This window comes from Scardinius erythrophthalmus (genome assembly GCF_964197995.2).
Source record: "Scardinius erythrophthalmus genome assembly, chromosome: 22".
NCBI lineage: Eukaryota > Metazoa > Chordata > Actinopteri > Cypriniformes > Leuciscidae > Scardinius > Scardinius erythrophthalmus.
The window spans coordinates 27,145,551-27,165,378 of NC_138242.1; the positions used below are offsets into that span (position 1 = coordinate 27,145,551).

At 39.2% G+C, this 19,828-nt stretch overlaps 1 protein-coding gene across 1 annotated transcript in view; it reads right to left on the bottom strand.

Annotated features, from left to right (window-relative positions):
* Positions 1-19,828, bottom strand: part of cubn (cubilin (intrinsic factor-cobalamin receptor)) — a gene marked incomplete at its 5' end in the record, with an annotated part of 38,109 nt that continues 18,281 nt past the window's right edge. Inside the window, 40 exon segments of the mRNA XM_081352533.1 lie at positions 1-297; positions 1,164-1,399; positions 1,502-1,667; positions 2,998-3,179; positions 3,267-3,411; positions 3,729-3,937; positions 4,029-4,191; positions 4,273-4,478; positions 6,411-6,628; positions 7,373-7,502; positions 8,149-8,337; positions 8,459-8,608; positions 8,703-8,859; positions 8,969-9,156; positions 9,240-9,465; positions 9,571-9,692; positions 9,779-9,928; positions 10,067-10,264; positions 10,341-10,512; positions 10,683-10,862; positions 11,145-11,290; positions 11,383-11,592; positions 11,681-11,859; positions 11,945-12,119; positions 12,227-12,395; positions 12,720-12,910; positions 13,008-13,154; positions 13,247-13,444; positions 13,553-13,745; positions 13,862-14,043; positions 14,285-14,490; positions 14,573-14,705; positions 14,797-14,925; positions 15,145-15,258; positions 15,352-15,468; positions 15,559-15,715; positions 15,825-16,006; positions 16,120-16,294; positions 17,431-17,612; positions 19,375-19,534. Coding sequence (XP_081208659.1) covers positions 190-297; positions 1,164-1,399; positions 1,502-1,667; positions 2,998-3,179; positions 3,267-3,411; positions 3,729-3,937; positions 4,029-4,191; positions 4,273-4,478; positions 6,411-6,628; positions 7,373-7,502; positions 8,149-8,337; positions 8,459-8,608; positions 8,703-8,859; positions 8,969-9,156; positions 9,240-9,465; positions 9,571-9,692; positions 9,779-9,928; positions 10,067-10,264; positions 10,341-10,512; positions 10,683-10,862; positions 11,145-11,290; positions 11,383-11,592; positions 11,681-11,859; positions 11,945-12,119; positions 12,227-12,395; positions 12,720-12,910; positions 13,008-13,154; positions 13,247-13,444; positions 13,553-13,745; positions 13,862-14,043; positions 14,285-14,490; positions 14,573-14,705; positions 14,797-14,925; positions 15,145-15,258; positions 15,352-15,468; positions 15,559-15,715; positions 15,825-16,006; positions 16,120-16,294; positions 17,431-17,612; positions 19,375-19,534 — 6,840 coding nt within the window. The 3' untranslated portion in view covers positions 1-189.

Sequence of the window (19,828 nt, forward strand, 5' to 3'; positions counted from 1 at the left end):
ACATTAAACATCTTTATTTTCCAAAAAAGCATAAAAAATACATACAGTACATAAATTCAATTATCTACAAATGAGGATTCATGTTATATTATTTATGTTTGATTTGCCAATTCTTCACTCAATGAGAATGGTTATGATTGCTAAGTGTGTTGACATATTTCTGTGTGAATTTTTATTTTTAATTTCTTCTCAGCTGCTCCATGTGAGTCTGAACCCAGACGGAAGAACGGCTGACTGGGCCGAGAATTTCACAAACACAAGGTTTGAAGAAGCTCTGAAAGGGGCGATATTTGTCTCCTACAAAAGAACAAAGAACAATTATATATCCATAGAAAAATTGTGTATGTACACTAGCATTGAAAAGTTTGGGGTTACGGTTTTTTTTTTTATGCTTTTTAAAGAAATCTCTAATGCTCACCAAGTCTGCATTTATTTGATCAAAAATACAGTAAAAACTGTAATATTTTAAAATATTATTACAATTTAAAATAACTCTATATGAATATAGTGTAAATGTAATGCAAAGCTGAATTTTCAGCCTCCAGTCTTCAGTGTCACATTATCCTTCAGAAATCATTCTAATATGATGATTTGCAAGAAACATTTAATATTTTTACCAATGTTGAAAAAAGTTGTGCTGCTTAAAATTTTTGTGTATTTTTTTTCTCAGGATTCTGTGATTAAAAGAAAGTTCAAAAGAAAAGCATTTATTTGAATATTAATAGGGCTGTGGAACAATTAATCGCGATTAATCGCATCCAAAAGAAAAGTTTGTGTTTACATAATATATGTGTGTGTACTGTGCATAATTATTTTGTATATATAAATATACACACATGCATATATTTAAGAAATAGTTGCTTATATATATATATATATATATATATATATATATATATATATATATATATATATAATTTGTATTATAAATAAATATAAATATTTTATATATAAATTCAAAAAAAATTCTTAATATTAAATATCTTTACTGTCACTTTTGATCAATTTAATGTGTCCTGAATACAAGTATTTATTAAAAAAAAGAAAAAAAGAATCTGGTTGACCCCAATTTTTCAATGGTAGTATATATATGAAATAGTAATACAGACGCTTAACAGACGTGTTATGTTTTAGCAATCATCACACAAAAATTTCACACATACCGATCCACAGTACGGCCCAACAACAGGTGAACTGGCATCTGGTCCGTCATATATCTTCAAGTAGTTGTTCTCGCAGTCTCCTGGGTCATCAATGCTGATCTGGTTGAATGTGACTGTCACTACTCTGCCACTAGGAGCCCTGATTCCCCACTCACAAGAAGAGCCGTTGGCGTAAGTGCCAGGGTAGTTTGGACTGGCGAAAGAGCCGTGGTCTCCATATAACACACCTCCACATCCTGGACACACACACACACAAGGAACACAGTTAGGACTCTCAGCAGCAGCAGCATTGGACTGAGGAAATTGTTGCAAATATAAATTAGCGGTGCGTTTCTCACCCTGTGAAGAGGAAGTCCAGGTGATCTCAAAGCCATTGCGGGATGTAGTGAAGTCACTCTTGAAATGTAGGAAGAGCTGGTTGGTTCCCGGGAAGACAGGATTTGGCAGTGTGCTTCCACAGTACTTTCCTAACAGAGGCGCTGTGGCGGTACTGCCGTTTCTGACCTACATCAGCAGAAAGAAATATACATTAGACAGCTACAGTAAAATCATCATCATCAGAAGGTGCTAGCATAGCATAATAGCATACTACATTATTATTTCTGCAGTATGTATACAGTATGCAAGTTTTCTGGATGATCTGTATTTGGCCAAATGAGCAGCATCAGATCATCCTGCACTGGGTACTGCATCCCAGAATGCAATGTACTCAGCATTAAACGGAAGTTGCGATTGTTCTTTTTTTTCCCCTATTGTGACGTATATCTGAGTGAAACGGCTTCTGAAATGAGAAAAAATGTAGGGTGGGGTTTGATTTCGTCCTTCAGGACGAAGGTTGGGCGTTGCCAACAAAATGGATGCAGAAATGATACAGAGCCACGATAGCCCCGCCCTCGCGCCATATCACATGACAGGACGTTTCGAGGGGGAGGGAAGGCTAATGTTTTTGATTAAAGATTGTGAGGGCACATGAAAGTGCACAGATAAATCATTTATAGTAAACACTGCAATATTACATACATAATACGAATTGTTAATTTTTAATTCATGGCGACTTTATGCGCTTTTATACAAAACTGGGTCATTTTTATTTGCAAAAACATTTTTTTAAGACGATATATAGACACAGATTGTTGAATTAAAAATGAAATGTTATTTTAGTATTATTTATATAATATTATAATATTTTAAATTAGCTTTTATTTTTATATTTTGCATTTTTATATTTATATTTAGCTTTAATTTCTATTTATTTCAGTTTTAGTTTCGTATTTTTAATTTTACTACTTCAACTTTTTTTGTTGATGTTTTTCATCAAATTTTTTTTTCAATGAACAAAAACTATTTTTAATAGTTTTAGTTTTAGTACACTTAACACTGGGTCACATGACAAATGTAATAAGTCATGTGACAATGTGGCATAATGTTAAATTGTAGGCAAAAAAACGTTTTTAATTGTATTTAGTGTATACTGCAAAGTATGTAGTATAAAGTACACTAGCATTTTAATCTGATCACGTGGTGCATTCAAGTCCTCCTGAGAAGGGATGCCATGTTTATGACGTTATGACTTTAGCTTTATTTCGTCTGAGAAAGATGGCGGTGTACCTTAATTAACTAACACAAAAATACAGCAATGTTTTTAAACTCTACTTCTAGAAAAGCCCCCCAACTTTCTTTAACAAGCTTAAAGAAAATCCAGACATTGTTGTAGCATTCATGTGCATTCAACTCATATATACAATATTTCCGACATGACTTGAACGCAGTAACATTTCTTTTATTTCTTCACTTTTTTTTTTATATGGTGATGGTTCAGCATGCTTATGCTCACCTCAAGATAGTCAAAGTTGCAGGAAGGATGAGTCTCCACATCAAAACTAGAGAAGAACAGAGAGATGGAGCTGTTCTGAGGGGCATGCAGTATGATGTTGCATTCAAGATTATGAGGATATATGTCAGGCCAGCCTGGGCTCTTAAGATAACCGTATTCCTGTTCATAAACCCTGCTGCAACCTGCAGAAAGATCACATACAGACATATGACAATATTATCACACCAAAAAGACTAAAAACCCTTTTCGAATGGAAGCGGAAAACTCACCTGCCACCTGATAGGTAAGACTGAATCCATTGCCAGTCATGAAGGCTTCTGATTTGAAGGTGATGTGCATGGTGCGGCCGTAACTGTAGAAATCTGGCACATGTGAGTCTACGCCACAGAACTTATGAGACTGTCCATAATCTCCCTGAGAGATGAAACAAATATGGTTTTAAATGATTTTAAACATGCTGTAAGCATACAACATAAAAGTGAAGGCAGGAAACTTCAATAAAGCAGTTAGCCACTTGAGGATACATGATAAGTAAACGAAACCAAAAAAGCTATATTTAAAAAGTTAAAATGACTAAAAATGTAACTAAAATTCACATGGAAACTAAAAATATAAATGTAAACGCTAATTCAAAATATTCTACAACAAAACTAAAATAACCCTGCATTGTGACTTGTGAAGAGATTCTAAATTGCTTTAGTTGGACTATTTTAGGAGTGATTGGGTTTTACCACAGGGAAGTCCTTAAACTCCAGGAAGTTGCTGGTGCAGCTCTGACTGGACTCCAGGTGAAACTGTTGAACAGACACTTTCACCACCTCCTGAGAAGGAGCATCCAGCACCCAGCGGCAGGAACTGAACGGTGGGTAGGCACTGGGATAAAACGGGGATGTGATGGTCTGAGACGACGCTGTGGCATTGAATGCTCCTCCACAAATACCTAAAACAGGGAAAAAGCACTTTATCATGACTGATTCAACATGAAATGACATCCAACGATTAAGCCATTAGGACAAAAAGTCCAATCTTACTGTCCACTCTGCTGTAGGTGGCATTAAAGCCGCGGCGTGAAACGGAGCCGTCCGTGATGAAGTGCACGGTCAGGAAGTTACTGGACGAGACGAAGGGGGCAGGAACTTCACTTCCACAGAACGTGCCAATCAATGGATAATTAGCACTGTCACCATCATAAATCTATAAATAGGAATAAATATTTAGTGTATTGCAAATGACGCTGTAATTAAAATGCTATATTATATGTTATACAGTTATTACCGTGACATAATCATATCTGCAGAGGGTTCCAGTGGGGCCCTCAAGCTCAAAGGTGGTGAATGTGAGGTTAATGTTTTTATTGATGTCGACAGCAATGATCCACATACAGTCCAATCGTGGCTCGTACTGCCCATTAAAGTCAATATCAGGAGAACCAAACATTCCAGAGGGGGAAGACAGGTAGCCGCCACAACCCTGCTGAGGACCTGGAGAAAACGAGGGATGAGGAGATGGAAAGACACAGTGAGAGAGAGATTTAAAACAACTTAAAGATGTGCTTTCAAGAAACCCCCTGCAAGAGGCAGTAGAGTCCAGAAAACTGACAAAATGTGAGTTTTTGTCTTTGTTTGTTAGCTTTGAATTCATCTATATGCTAATGTGCTCTTAAATGTTGGATAAATTAACTACTAGCAGATGTATTTAAAATGTACAGGCTGTCTCTTCCAGGAAAGCAGACTAAAATAATTTTAAAGAGTAATATTGTTCTCACATGTTTGTTCAAATCAAAAAATCTTTGAATGAGAATGTCCCTCCACGTAATACATATATCAGTATATATACTATATGTGACCCTGGACCACAAAACCAGTCATATGGGTCAATTTTCTGAAATTGAGATTTATACATAACCTGAAAGCGCAATAAATAAGCTTTCCATTGATGTATGGTCTGTTAGGATAGGACAATATTTGGCCGAGATAAAACTATCTGAAAATCTGGAATCTGAGGGTGCAAAAAAATCGTAACATTGAGAAAATTGCCTTTAAAGTTGTCCATTTATGTTCGCGATTGTGCTGCATTCACTCACGAAAATAAATGTTTTATATATTTACGGTAGGAAATGTACAAAATATCTTCATGGAACATGATCTTTACTTAATATCCTAATGATTTTTGGCATAAAAGAAAAATCGATAATTTTGACCCATACAATGTATTGTTGGCTTTTGCCACAAATATACCTGTGCTACTTGTGACTGGTTTTGTGATACAGGGTCACATATTTGTGTGTGCAGTTATTTATATAATATAATTAATAATTTACTTACATTTATAAAAATACATTAAAGTAAAGTTCATATTAAGATAATACAGTTAATATAAGTGTCTGCAAAATAAATAAATGTAAAATGTAAAAAAAAAAAAAAAAAAATCAATGAATGAATGAAATGTATTTAACAGTTAATTCATCCTAAAATTCAAACCAGCCACAGAAATGCTACCTTCTTTAGCAAATAAATTGTAGGACACAACAAAAGAATTGGGAGTACTTTATTGGCTAAGGCTCTTTGACAGCACAGGCCGATAAAGACTTATGTCTTGTTTTCTGTCGTGGTGAGGGGACAGACTTTTGTGGTCTGAATGAGTTGTCTTGTTCACAAAGAACAACAGTAGTGGTTGTAGGACGGGGCGGTTCACTCACACACCCCTAGACGAGCTACAAAATTGTTTACAACTCAGTTCTAAAAGAGCCTGGTCATCCTGAAGTGACTGGATCATCAGAAGCTTTAAAGCACAAAGCTGTAACAAAGAACACTGTTTATGACCCCTGAACACTTTGTTCAGTCCTCAATGAGATCTTTGTCTTTGTGATTCACTATGAAATCATTCCCTCATTCATTCTATTCCAAAATGAGAACCATAAAGGAACAAGCTCAAAGCATCACACATCTTAGTATGCGAGTAACATGTCAGAAACTGTCTTTTGAATCAGATAATAATAAGACAGTAGCTCTTCCAAATCCAAATCTTCCATTTTAAGGAATCTCAAGCACTTTGTCGGACTGGGATGTAAATACTCCACCATGCTCTATTTTTATGCATATAAAAAAAAATACTATTGTAATATCACAAAATACTGATTTTTATTTTATACAATCTCTGTGGAAAGTTTTTTTTTTTTAATGATGCTCTCACAATGTGAGATAAAAAACAAAACAAAAAAACGTGCCCTTTATGTGAAGATTGGTGTGTGGAGTTGCCATGTAGATTGTTTCAGTTTAGTCACTTATGAGGTTTTATTTCAGATAGGATGTTGCCTATGTAACAGATAGCAAGGCAGCTCTCCAAGTTTTGGAAAATAGCAAATAAATACATACATAGAGACGTGATTTCTTTACCGAGAAGATAAACATTACCTAAAGTCTCACTGTAGGTTGCTCTCCAACCCTCCGCCACAACTGATGAATCTGTAACAAACTCGAGAAACAGCTGATTGGACGAGGACCTGAGGTTGGGCGGCAGCTCACTTCCACAAAACTTCCCCATTAGTGGGGCCAGAGTGCTCCCTCCATCGTACACCGCCACATAGTCAAAGCGACAGTTCGAGGAGGCTTCTAGACTGAAAGAGTTGAACCTATAGGACAGGGACAAATACGTACAGTAGATGATCGCTATGGAAATGCTGCAGAACAATCTAGTTTCTCAGAAAGTGATACCAATAATGGGAGAGGGGGTTTGCCCAGATAGAAAGCCTCTAGGGGACAGATTATAAGTAAAGGGGCTTCCTGTCTGGCATCAATACAACATCTCAGTGGGGAAAGAATGCCCTTTGTGCATCTCACTGCACAAAGGGAAAGACAGAAGATCAATACCAGAATGCTTTTCTTTCTGAGCATCTGTCTCTCTGGTGGAACATAGCTGGCATGATGGATGCCTAGCAGGATTTTTACATTTTTATATTTGGGAGCAGAGAAGTGAGCAGACCAAAGGTATATTAATATTGAGATATAATTGAGAGATATAATATTGAAAACATTTTTTTTTCTGGTCTTAATTGTGACTTGCCACAAGAAATGAAATAAGCTCACAGAGCCTTGATTATGAAAAATCTTGGTTTATCTATAACAGGTATTCAGGACATTTTTCCATTACTATTTTCCACCCTCTTTCTCGTCCTTAGAAAGAGGTGCATTTATTGCTGCTGTACCTTTAAGAAATAAAGCAGGACGTGCTACACATAGCCAGGAGCAACGCAAGATTTGACAGACTTTTCTTCATTTAACACTTATTTTTGTAAACTGGGGGGAAGGTTTTTTTGTTCTGAAACTTATTATGTTTTCAAAGTCTGCATTATTAACAGGAAGTAGTTCAAACTCACTTGAGATCGATGATACGGTTGTCACGGACATAAATGTGGTATGTGCAGTTGATATTGTGATGGTAGTCGGCGATAGAATGAGATGGACTGCTGATTGTCCCTGCAGTACCATTAAACACACCACCACATGCTGTTGAAAACACATAAATACACATATTGATATATGTACCATATACACAGGAATCATACAAACCAACATGAGGGGCTGAAATTTGTAAGAAAAGCCCTAGTGTATATTAAGTAAAATGCCTTTTCATGTGTTGGAGGTGGACAACTATTTCCTTTGAGGAATATGGGCTGTCTTCCTATATAGCACCAAGTCAAAGAGCACTTGACTGTGCATTTCTATTGTGCACCATTTATAGTGAATGAGTTTGTTTGTGGAAGTAACAGTGGAATCTGCAATGGAATTCTTTTGCATATTTGCATATTCTCCCAAATCCCCGCATATTGTTTGAAAAGTGCAGCGTCCTCTCATTCCAGTCATTCCAGCGTCCTCTCATTCCACATTTCTGGGCTCAGTGAATCAGATCTGCATTACTGCCGTGATAAACAATTCAAACTTAATCTAGCACCTACATCCAAGCCACACCCACACCACCCACACCTCCAACTAAGCCACACCCACATCAGCAGAGTTACATTCAAACTACACTATAATAACACACCTACACCACAACCATTCAAAAATTAATTCTTACAACTGATAGTATAGTATATAAAGAACCAAAAAGTATTGCATTAAATGCACAACTTATTTCAAGGTTGAAGCTTACGTATGGTTCTGTATTCAGCCAGGAAGCCACTGTCATTGATTATAAAATCAGAGTAGAAGTTGATGAGCATTGGTCCAAATGTGGTGAAGACACCTGGGATAGTATTTCCACAAAGAGTAGCCAATGGAGTGCCACTGGTGGTCTTGCCTGTGTAGATCTTCACACCATCGTAAGTACATGTGGAGTGTGCTAGAGGAGATGGAAAGGCATGATTGTTCAGCTTATGAAACTACTGTTTTCTTTAAGTTATTGTTAGAACCCTTATGTTAAGATGTATGACACAATTTGAGTCTTTCGAAAAAGTGCATACCCTCTAACTGGAAAGTTTTAAAAGTGAGCACAATCACGGTCTGATCTCCAGCATCGATGATGTAATTACAATTGGAGCCTAAAGGGTAGTTGTCTGGGTAATTTGGAGAAACTACACGACCAGTTGGGGCTGTGAAATTGGCCCCACAACCTAAAAGATGATGTGAAGTAGATACATTACATTACTTGAATTTTGGACAGGGGAAGAAAAACTGTAAAGAACAAACCAAGCATATGATACACACTAATGTAGAATGATGCAGAGAAGCCTTTGCCAGGTGTTTCTGAGGACTGGAAACGAGCCGTAATAACATTTCGGGGTGCAATGACTACAGCAGGGGCTGTAGTACCACAACCAGTGGCCAAGAGATTCTCATCATTCTGGATGTTGTCAGACCACATCTGTCAGATAAACATAGGCAGAATACAAAGAAATAAACCACCAGATCCAAATGGTTCTAAAGAAATGCAACATCAGAGAAGATTTCTTATTAAAAGGTCATCTTATTACCTTGATATAACTGTTTTGACACTGTCCACTTGAGTCTGGGATCTGGAAGTCACTGGCAAAACCCATTTCCAGATGGTTTCCATCATGGGCGATGATGGTCCAGGAACATTCAATATTGGCTGGGAAATTCTGAGGATAATTGGGAGATTTGATGGTGCCTGCATCAGCATGGATGATACCTCCACATCCTGAAGAAGAGAAAGAAATCTCAGGATAAAATGTAACACGTCTACACGTCTGTACACGTGGGATATCTTTTTGTACTGTATACCTGATGAGTCTGTTGACCAGGTGGCAGTAAATCCTCCCTTGGACACTGTATGATCAGCAAGGAACACTACAGCTAATTTGTTGGAACCTGATTGGATAGTTCCTGGAGAGTTGTGACCACAGTATTGACCAATAATGGGGGATCCTGAAGAGGCTCCATTGAAGATTGTTACTGAGTCCCAGGTGCACTGGCTATGCTCCTCCACTTCAAAGTATGCAAAAGTGAGCTAGACAAGGATATATGGAAATTATGTTATATGAATGAGGAAATCCAGTGTTAGGGTTTAAAGAAAACAGTAAAAAAACAGACCCAAGAAGCAATCGTTACTCACAATGATAGTGTGGCCCACCGGAGCCTCGAGAAGCCAAGTACAGCGGCTCGGGCTGGGGTAGTTGTTGGGATATCCAGGGCTAGAGATGACACCTCCCTCTCCACTTTGTAACCCTCCACATTCTGAGAAAAGTCAAAGTCAGCTGAGCTTATGCAGAATTTTAAAGAGTCGAGATCCATCTGTTTAAGTGCCACTGATTGATGGATACCTGAAAAGTAATACGTGGCTTTGAAGCCCAGATCACCCACAGCTTCATCCGACAGGAAGTTAACCCAGAGTTCAGGGGTGGACACTACTATGGGGACTGTAGGAGGTGACTGACCACATAAACGAGTCAAAAGCTCTCCATTTTCACCTCCTGCATTAGAGGAACAGACAAAACATGGCATACATGTTTGCTTATCAGCAGCAGCTTAAAGAGTCAAACTACTGTTAATGGTACATTGGACATTGTATAGAGTGTTGTGTCTATCTTTGTGTATTTGGAAAATCTTACCCAATCTGAACTCCAAGTAGTCCCACTGACAGGTTTGGTGATGCTCTAGATGGAGCTCGTCTATAATAACCACAATGGAGGAATTCAAATGATGAGGGTTCTGGATCAGCCATTCACAGTTCAGGTTGTTGCTGTAGTTTCCATTGCCAAAGTCAGGTGAGGTGAAGTTTCCAGGCTCACTTAGTATCCCACCACACACTACCAAAAGGGCAAATATACACCAATCAAATCAGGTCCCCAAAACAAAAACAAAAAATCAGTTCTTCTCTCTCACCTGCTGCCTCCTCTGAGGAGTAATCTGCTGTGAATCCACCATTAGACACAGATGAATCAGTGCTGAAAATTACAGTCATAGTATTCCCAGAAGATTTCAGCTGGGTACCAGCTGGGACTGTACCACATAAACGACCTAAATGTGGGGCACTGGGTGTCAGACCATTTAGGACCTATCAACCCAAGAGTCAAAACAGCGTGTTACAGCACTAAAAAATTAACAATATTCAGAGAAAGCAATATATGGTATGAATGACTAATTAAAAAACAATGTCCATAAACTCCACTGTGCCATTTTGCATGATCCAACGTTGGCACCTCTAAAACATACACATTGCCTCACCTCCACAAAGTCAAACAAACAGGTCCCATGGTCCTCCAGCCTCAGGTCATTGATTGTAAGAGTGACCCTACGACCTTGAGGAACAGTGATTCTCCAGCGGCAAATTCGGCTGTGGGGGTACAGATTGGGGTAGTTGGGAGATGATATGGTCCCAAATGGTGCGTTCAGATCCCCTCCACACTCTACAAGAGGAACAATGTCACCAGTTACCCATGGAACTGCTCCATAACCAACAGCATAACTTTGTAAGTAATCATCTTTTATCCAAAACAACTTATTTAACATTTTTGCAAGCACAATTCCTCTGGTGGAACATGAGGGTTAAGTGTCTTGCTCAAGGTCAAATTTTTTTCATAGATTTCACCTTCTAGGGATTGAACCAACAACATTCCGGTAACCAGTCCTGATCTTCAACCACTAAACTATATGACCCTAAGCAGACACTGTAAGGATTTAAACACACTTGCCTTCAACACTGGCTTCAAACGATAAACTAAACCCAGCAGCATTCCCACTGCCATCACTGACAAACTTTACATAGGCAAAACTGTCTCCAGTATCCAGGGGAGATGGAAGGCTGTTTCCACAGTGTTTCCCCAACAGGCGACCTGGTGAAAAGAAAAAGTTAGATTACTACCCTCATAAAAAAAATTACATTAAAAAAACCCTCAACTCTCATTTGTGTAAGGAGAACCCAAACCTGAAGCATTGTATTCACGTATTTCCACATAGTCATTGTTACAATCTGAGGAGCTCTGCAGGTCAAGGGCAGTGTAGGTAAGGCTCAGGTAGTGTCCAATGGGACCTTCCAGGTACCATTCACAGTTAGAATTGTCTGGATAATTTGAGTCCGGATAACCGGGGCTTCTGATGACACCGCTCTGACCGAAGTAGGTACCTCCACATGTAGCTAAGAAGAGAAAGAATACTCTTTGAGTGATTGAAACACTGAGATCAGAAAAATGGTTGGAATGTTATGGGGATTCAGAATGGATTACCAATGGAGTACTTGGCTTTGAAACCGATATGTGTGACGCTGCCATCAGTTCGGAATCGTAAATACATGGTAGTGCCAGATGAATGCTGTGTAGATGGGCGGGTGTTGCCACAAAGTCTGCCCATCAAAGCAGCGTCTGATGTGGGACCATCACGGACCTCAATGTAGTCATACAAACATCTAGGAGAGAAGATTGTAATCACTTCAAATGGTTAAATAGTTATATGTACCAAAAATGTCATTGTTCAAAACATATGGAACATACCCTGTATGAGACTCAATGTAGAAATTATCCTCAAAGTCGAGTTGTACAGCCTCCCCATTGGGAACAGTGATTATCCACACACAGTCGATATTTGTGGGGTAGTTTGATGGATAGTTAGGAGACGTAATGTATCCTGGTGGATCTCCATCAGCAAGCAAAAGGTGACCACCACAAGCTGGAAAAAAACATCAGGATTTACTCTTATTATTTTCATAATTTCCATTCATCATCAAATTAATCTAAAATAATTGGTATATTATAGATATTAGCTAAAGTATTTACCTGAACTGTGGGCCTCGAATATCAATTTAAAGCCATTCCCCTCATTGGAAGCATCAGAAACAAAGTGAGCATATAGGGCATTGTCTGTGGTCTGAAATGTGGATGGAGCATTGGACCCGCAGAGACGCCCTGATAGAGTCGGTGAGTTGCCATCAGGTCCATTCCGTAACTAATACAAAATAATCAAACTATTTAAAACTTGGCCCTTTAAACACAAAAAGGACTCTTTGTATAATGTACTGATTCTGTTTGGAAAAGTGCCCAGATTACACCTTCTCCTATGCAGGGATCAGCAACTCCGGTCCTGGAGGGCCACTGTCCTGCAGAGTTTAGCTCCAACCCTAATTAAACACACCTGAACAAGGCAATCAGTGTTTTCAGGATTACTAGATAGATACAGGCAGGTGAGTTTTTATCAGGGCTGAAGCTAAACTCTGCAGGACAGTGGCCCTCCAGGACCGGAGTTGCTGATCCCTGTCCTATAGTCACTCACCTCCAAGTAGTCACCTGTGCTGCACTGATTACCAAAACCCTGTATTTGGAAGGGACTTTGGAAAGTTACGGACACTCTAAACCCTGGGGTGACCATTATTTGCCAGTTGCAATTCAGGTTGGGCTTGTAGTTCTGTGAATACTGAGGAGAACTTAGAACTCCTCTGTCTGTATGAAGGAAACCACCACAACCTGACAGAGAAGGCAAGAGAGAAATAGCTCAATGTACAACAAAATGTATTATGCACATCCAACATATTTTGATTTTGTTAATGGACTTGCTGCTCACCTCTGGAAAAGGATGCATTGAACCCCCTGCCATTAATGCTGCCATCAGAGCTGAATCGCAGGAACATGGCATCACCAGTAGAATGCAAAGAGCCAGGCAGTTGTCGCCCACAAACCCTTGCAATCAGTGGAGACAAGTTGGTGTCACCTTAGGAGAAAAACATACCTTTGATTCAGTAATTAAAGTCAGCTTCAAGTTGAGATTTATTTTGAAGTGACTTCATTTGACAAAAGCATTACCATCTCTGATGACCAGACTGTCATGGAGACATGAAACCTCATCTTCCACATCCAGAAAGAGCATATTAAACTCAACGATAGAGCTGGGAGACCGGATTACCCATGAACACTCAAGGTTATGTTGATACAGCTCGGGCCATCCAGGAGAGAATAAGAACTTGGGAGTGTCTCCAGTCATCAATGATCCTCCACATGCTCCTGAAAAGACAAAAATAGTGATCAAGTGTGAATTGAGATCATACAGTAAGGATTTTACTAAATTTGAGCAAGATCTGATCTGAGAGGAAGAATCCTTGGGGAACTAACCTGGTTCTATAGTCGGCAAGGGACCAGAGCCCTGAACGGCCATCCACTCGATGAGGAAGCCTTTCCCTCCAATCATAGTATCAGATTTAAACTCAAGTGTTATAGTGCTGCCTGAACTTCTTACTGGGTAGGGCAGAGTCAGACCGCAGAACTCACCCAGAAGTAAAGCACTGGTGCTCGGACCATCATATATCTAGGGAAAGGAAAACATCCACTTCCACTTAATCTACATCATATACCTACATACACTTATTTTCTATTAAACCATTATAGTATTTAATGACTATATTTTAGATAAAGAGTGCAGACCTTGAGCTTGTCATAATAGCAATTGAACAAGTCCTCAATGTCGATGTCCAGGAAGTGTATCTCTACGTGAGAATCGGAATTCACTGTGATGGTCCAGCGGTAATCTGCGTTGTTTGGGTAGGTGCGTGGGTAAAGAGGGGAGGCTATCTGTCCTGAACTGCCCGTGATCTCATTCCCATACACTGAGAAAGCAGAAAAAGAGTAAAGATATTCACTGAGAACCATGCCAGATTTTCTAACTTCAGAAGATTTTGACCAGCAAGACTTCCTTGTACAACCAGAGCAAAGGTTTTTGCTCAACAGAATGACTATTTAGCTCCAACAAACCAGCATTAATCAACTTAACCCCTGTATCAGCATGAAAATTCAGGATAGTGTTAGCTGGTCTTTTCAGTAGGGTCAACATCAATCGCCCTGACTTACAGTGAGAGAATACTGCTCTGAATCCAGTTCCGCTGACTGAGGAGTCAGAGATAAACTTAATCCAAAGAATGTGGCCCGTTATAGAGGTGTAGTTGGAAGGAAGGGAGTCACCACAGAAACGATCAACCAGAGTGCCATTGGAGTGTCCTTCACGAATCTCCAGGTAGTCATTACTGCAATCTGAACTTTGTTGCAGCTGAAACATTCTGCATCACAAAAAGTACAGAGTTGTTGTTTTGATGAATCCATTACATTTGTGAGATCCATGTAACATCCTGATCTGCTTACATGAAGGACAGTTGTAGACGATTCCCAGGGGAACTGGTGATGGTCCACACACACTCCACATTAGGTGGGTATACATCAGGATAGTTTGGACTGTTAAAAGCACCTGACTCCATATACAGATGTCCACCACAGCCTGGAAAAACAGGTAACAGACTAGTGTTAAATTGGAGCCTGAGTTTGGAGAAAAATTCATATGTATTTTGAACTAAATACTGAAATCTAACCTGAGGTTGAGGCCATGTAGGTTGCTCTAAAACCTTTCTTTCCTACTGAAGCATCTGAGACGAAGTTTACCACAAGGGCATTGCTGAATGAAGTGACTGGGTGTGGCAACTCATTCCCACAGTAACGACCTGGAAAAAAGTTACTAGTTACCACTAACTATTATTGCATCAGTACTATTTGAAGCATTTAAACATTTGCGTGTCCCTAACCAAGCATAATGCAATAAAGTGTCAAGCAATAAAAGCCATTTCTTTCATAAAAGGTCTCATTTATAATATCTCATTTGTGTGATAATCCCCTAAAAGTAAGTCCCTGATGGTTCCTTGATGAACAGATGTAGTCTTTACCGACAGATGGGGCTTGATAATTGTCTCCATCCAGGATCTCCACACTATCATGAGAGCAGTTACTGTACACCATTTCTACCTCGAAGTCAGTGAAGGAGAGAGTCACGTGGTTGACTGAAGGAAATATAGGATGGTAGATGAAGTTTCACAAATTAAAGTTAGGTACACAAGGTCTGGGCTTTGAATTTGAGAGCATGGATAACTTACATGGCTCCTGTGCCCATATGATCCAACTACAGTTCTGATTAGGTGGGTAAGAGTATGGATAGCGAGGAGATGCAATCTCCCCTCCCACATCATCAGCTATTATATTGGATCCACATGCTAGAAATCATAAGAGTAATCAATTAAGTTTAACAATGAAACAAAACCATGACAAAATCACTTGGGCTCATGAATGAAGATTGGACTCACCTTCTGAGAATTGGGCACTGAAGCCTTTACGGTTCTGACTGTGATCTGACCTGAAGCGAACAAAGATGACGTTTGTTGAGGATGTAATGGGAGGAGGCCTGGAAACTCCACAGACTTTACCCAGGAGTGGAGATGACTCATGCGGACCATCATGGATCTAGAGAGATGAACATGATTTTCTGTGATACACTGGTCTGTAACATCAAGAAATCACGAATGTTGGAAATGAAATGGATCACACACCGACAGAAAGGTCAGTTACTCACAATAACATAGTCAAAAGCACATGCGCTCTGATTTTCTATATCCAGATCAGTGAAGTTGAAGAAGACCCGATGCCCTACATCTACTGTGATGACCCAGGAGCAGTCCACATTGTCAGGATAGTGGTTGGGATACTGCGGAGAGTGGATCTCTCCACTGGGGGCTGTGACAATCCCTCCACATCCTGCATTTTCAAAGGGAAGATTTTAAGAAGTTCATTAGCAGGAAACTCAATTAATATAATTGCATAGTATTCAACTACAGATACAAAAATTCTGTAACAGACAGATAACTAACCTCCTGGGACCTCTACCCAGGTTGCGTTGAAGCCTCTGCCACTCACGACTGCATCAGATGTGAATCGGACGGTGATCGCATTACCTGTACTGGCCACCTGTAGGGGGTTACTGGGAGGGCGTGTGGTGCAAAGCTGGGCCAATCGTGGGGCGGAGAGGTCAGGCCCTCCATACACCTGAAGAAAGGTCAAAGGTAAGGGGATATTTACAGACTGGTCATTTACAAGACAAAGGTAATTTAAAAAAATGTAAATGCCACTGCATTAGATAGCAAAATACCAAACCAAGTGGGTTCAAAAACCAAATGATAGTAGAGCTTTCCTTAGACCCTTTTATCAAACTTGACTGTTCTTTGATTGTTTTCACCAACTAGTCCCAAAGTTGTATGTAATTCAATTATTATTTGGCTATGGACATTTTCCACTTACTTTCTAACTACCAGAAAGTGTCAAAATATCAAATTGGATCAAATGTGTCATATATCAATTGCTTTATATTGTGAAATGTTTGCATGACAGTTGCTTTCTACCCTTTCCTTTTAAAACAGTCATACTTAGATTTCTAACTGCTGCATAAATGTTAAAATATGAATGAAAACTGCATTTGCAGACACCGTCAAAAAGTTTGTGATGACCAGTGATGTAATGAACTATAGGCCACTAAGAATCACTGCCTAAAACAATGTCTGGTTTTTAACAGGCATCTGTGTGGCACAGAAAGTGTGTGTGTTTGTGCGTGTGTGTGCGTGTGTGTGTGTGTGTGTGTGTGTGTGTGTGTGTGCATGTGAGACTGTCCCTAAGCCCTCTTTCTAAGCTCTGATTTCCAGCTAATTTCTGCCCTGTTGGCTCTATTCAGTGCTACAGTGGAGGTCAGCATTCCACAGGTCTACGCTACAAAACATACAGTACACCCACACCACCCAGCAGATGCCAACGGGGCATGAGCAGGCACACACCCACATAAACACACAGGGGACATAATAACCTAATACGCATCACCTAATATTTAAAGATAATAATATTTCAGAAAGTAAATTACAAATCATTTTTAAAATACTTTAATACTTAAAATACTTTAGCATACTACTTACAGGGCAGTATATACTGTGCAATGTCAATTGCTTTTTTATGCAGCATCTATCTAGAAGCACAGCAGTATCTTACACTACACTGAATTTTAGATACTTGATATTGATTTAAGTTTTTCATCAAACTGGAAACTAAAGGTAGTTTAGGTGTACTGCATTGTGGGATGCAGTATAAGTGCCCTCAGTGTAAATGTGATTGCATACTAGGATTTTTTTTTTGCATACCTCCAGCTTGTCATAATTGCAGTCAGGATGATACTCCACGTCAAACTCAAGGATGGTGATGGAGATGCTACTACCAGGGCTGGTATGGATATGCCAGATGCATTCACGGTTAGCTGGGTATTTGTCAGGATAGCCTGGGCTGTTGAAGGCACCAGCAGGCCCGAAGAGTTCTCCACCACAACCTGCAGGGGGTGACAGTGAGGTACTTTGACTTTTTCTTTCCCTGTTTTTGATCAGGGATACACATTAAAGTTCAATGTTTGCAAAACAGAACATGTAACACAATCTTTTGTATGAATTGCAATCTCAATAGAAGGCAACCAAAGAGCAAATATGGCTCTAAAATGTTTTTTTTTTTTTACTTGCATCATTGTTATAATCACACTACCCTGTTATTTCCATCTGACATCACAACAGTATATTTTCTAAGTGAAGTCTGGCAGTGTCTGCACTACTTTGCAACTTTTTTAGTTTCAAGACACTCTGTAAATGTGGTCTGAGATGCTGAAGACAAAGGACAGACAGTTGCATTACAGTGTCCAGACAAGAAAAATGTCTCACACCAAGCTTATCAGAAGAAATATGAAACCATATTGACCCTCACCGCAAGCAAATCAGTAGCAACAAGACTAAAATGCGGTCAGTGTAATGTGATATTCACCGAAGATCGGTCAGAACGGTTTCATTCTCTCCACCCCCCACTGTCTTAATCAATAAGATAAATCTCAACAGCGTCCACATGTCTGTGAGAGGACAAAGGAAGGGTGGAGCTACTTTTTACATTTTCAGAATGGATCAATTGGCTTGTGTGGGCCATTAAATACTGGGGAATTTCCACAACACTGGCATGATTTACCCATCAAATTACTTTCTCTTATATGATAGGGACGTTTTTCGTATTCATTTTTACTCTTCGTTTGTCATTTTTCTCTCCCTCAGGAAGGTTTTCACAGCTGCAGAACAGTGCTGTGGACATTACAGTGTTCATTCTCGACACATTGTGTCCATGGAAACCAAGATCATTTCCTTCCAAATAATGACATCATCACAGACAGGGGTGCATAAATGATTAAAAAGTTCCATATGATTTCAGAGTGTACCTCTATTTCTCACTCTGATCCTGCTCTGGCAGCAAAAATAACAGTCCACACCCTTCAGCAATGTGACTCGAAGTCTCACAAGCACAAAGACAGAGAAACATACATGGCTGCACACAAATATACATCTCAGAAATGTATGTCTTGGTCATTCTTTCGTGATATACGATTAGGATATGGATTAAATGAAAGGTTTGAGATTAAATTAAATGTATTCTCAGTCTTATTGCAAATTATTCATTTGTGTTGACTTTAAGTGTGACATAGCCAGAGCTAAACAGGGTCGTCTCCCAAGACATCCGCCCTCTCTAGAGACGCTTGAAACATGTTTTCCACACTGTCATTCTGGAAAAGATTTTTACAGGATGTAAACTAATACATGTGCATAAAATCCACTCCAAATCCTGAAATTCTACTGCATCAGCAGTGGCTACACATAATCTTTCCTTTCTTTCTTTGCTGGATTCATTCATCGCTGGCAATCAGCTCTTTCCCTGCTGGCCAATCAGAGTGAAGCCTTCCTGAGTGATGTCACTGGTTTGCCCATTAGGACTGGTATTTTTCCTTACAGATTCAGTGTCATCATTCCTCAAGAGACTACAGGTCGCTGACCCCTGGCTGCCCAACAGTGACTCTGCATATGTTATCATCTCCTTTTGTGAGAACCTCATCTGTCTTTCCACTGTCATACACGTCTAGATGTTTCACACAATGCTTTGAGGCTGGCACAGGTAATGATTGTGGTACTTTTTATGAATGCAGAAATGGCACAAATCCCATGAAGGTTAAGCACTACTTTGTACTCTATTCAAAAAAAGTGCCCAATCAGCTTTGTATTGGATCTCACCATTCTGGTACCAGTCCATTTGGAAGCCTCTGTATGAAACTGACGCGTCGGACCGGAACACAATGTGAAGGCTGGTACCGGTGGTGGTATTGGCTGGAGGAGGTGTGTTCCCACAGAATGTACCAATCAGAGGAGACTGTTCGTTTGGACCATCATATAGCTAAACAGGAACAGGAATAGAGATTATTTATACAATAATATCTAGTCTTTACAGTAAAAGCCTGTTCATTTTCATATTATACATACTGCATACTCCATCCATCCATCCATTCATCCATCTATCCATCTTATATATATATATATATATATATATATATATATATATATATATATATATATATATATATATATATATAGGTGTATTTCATTTACACCAATATATATATATATATATATATATATATATATATATATATATATATATATATATATATATATATATATATATACATAC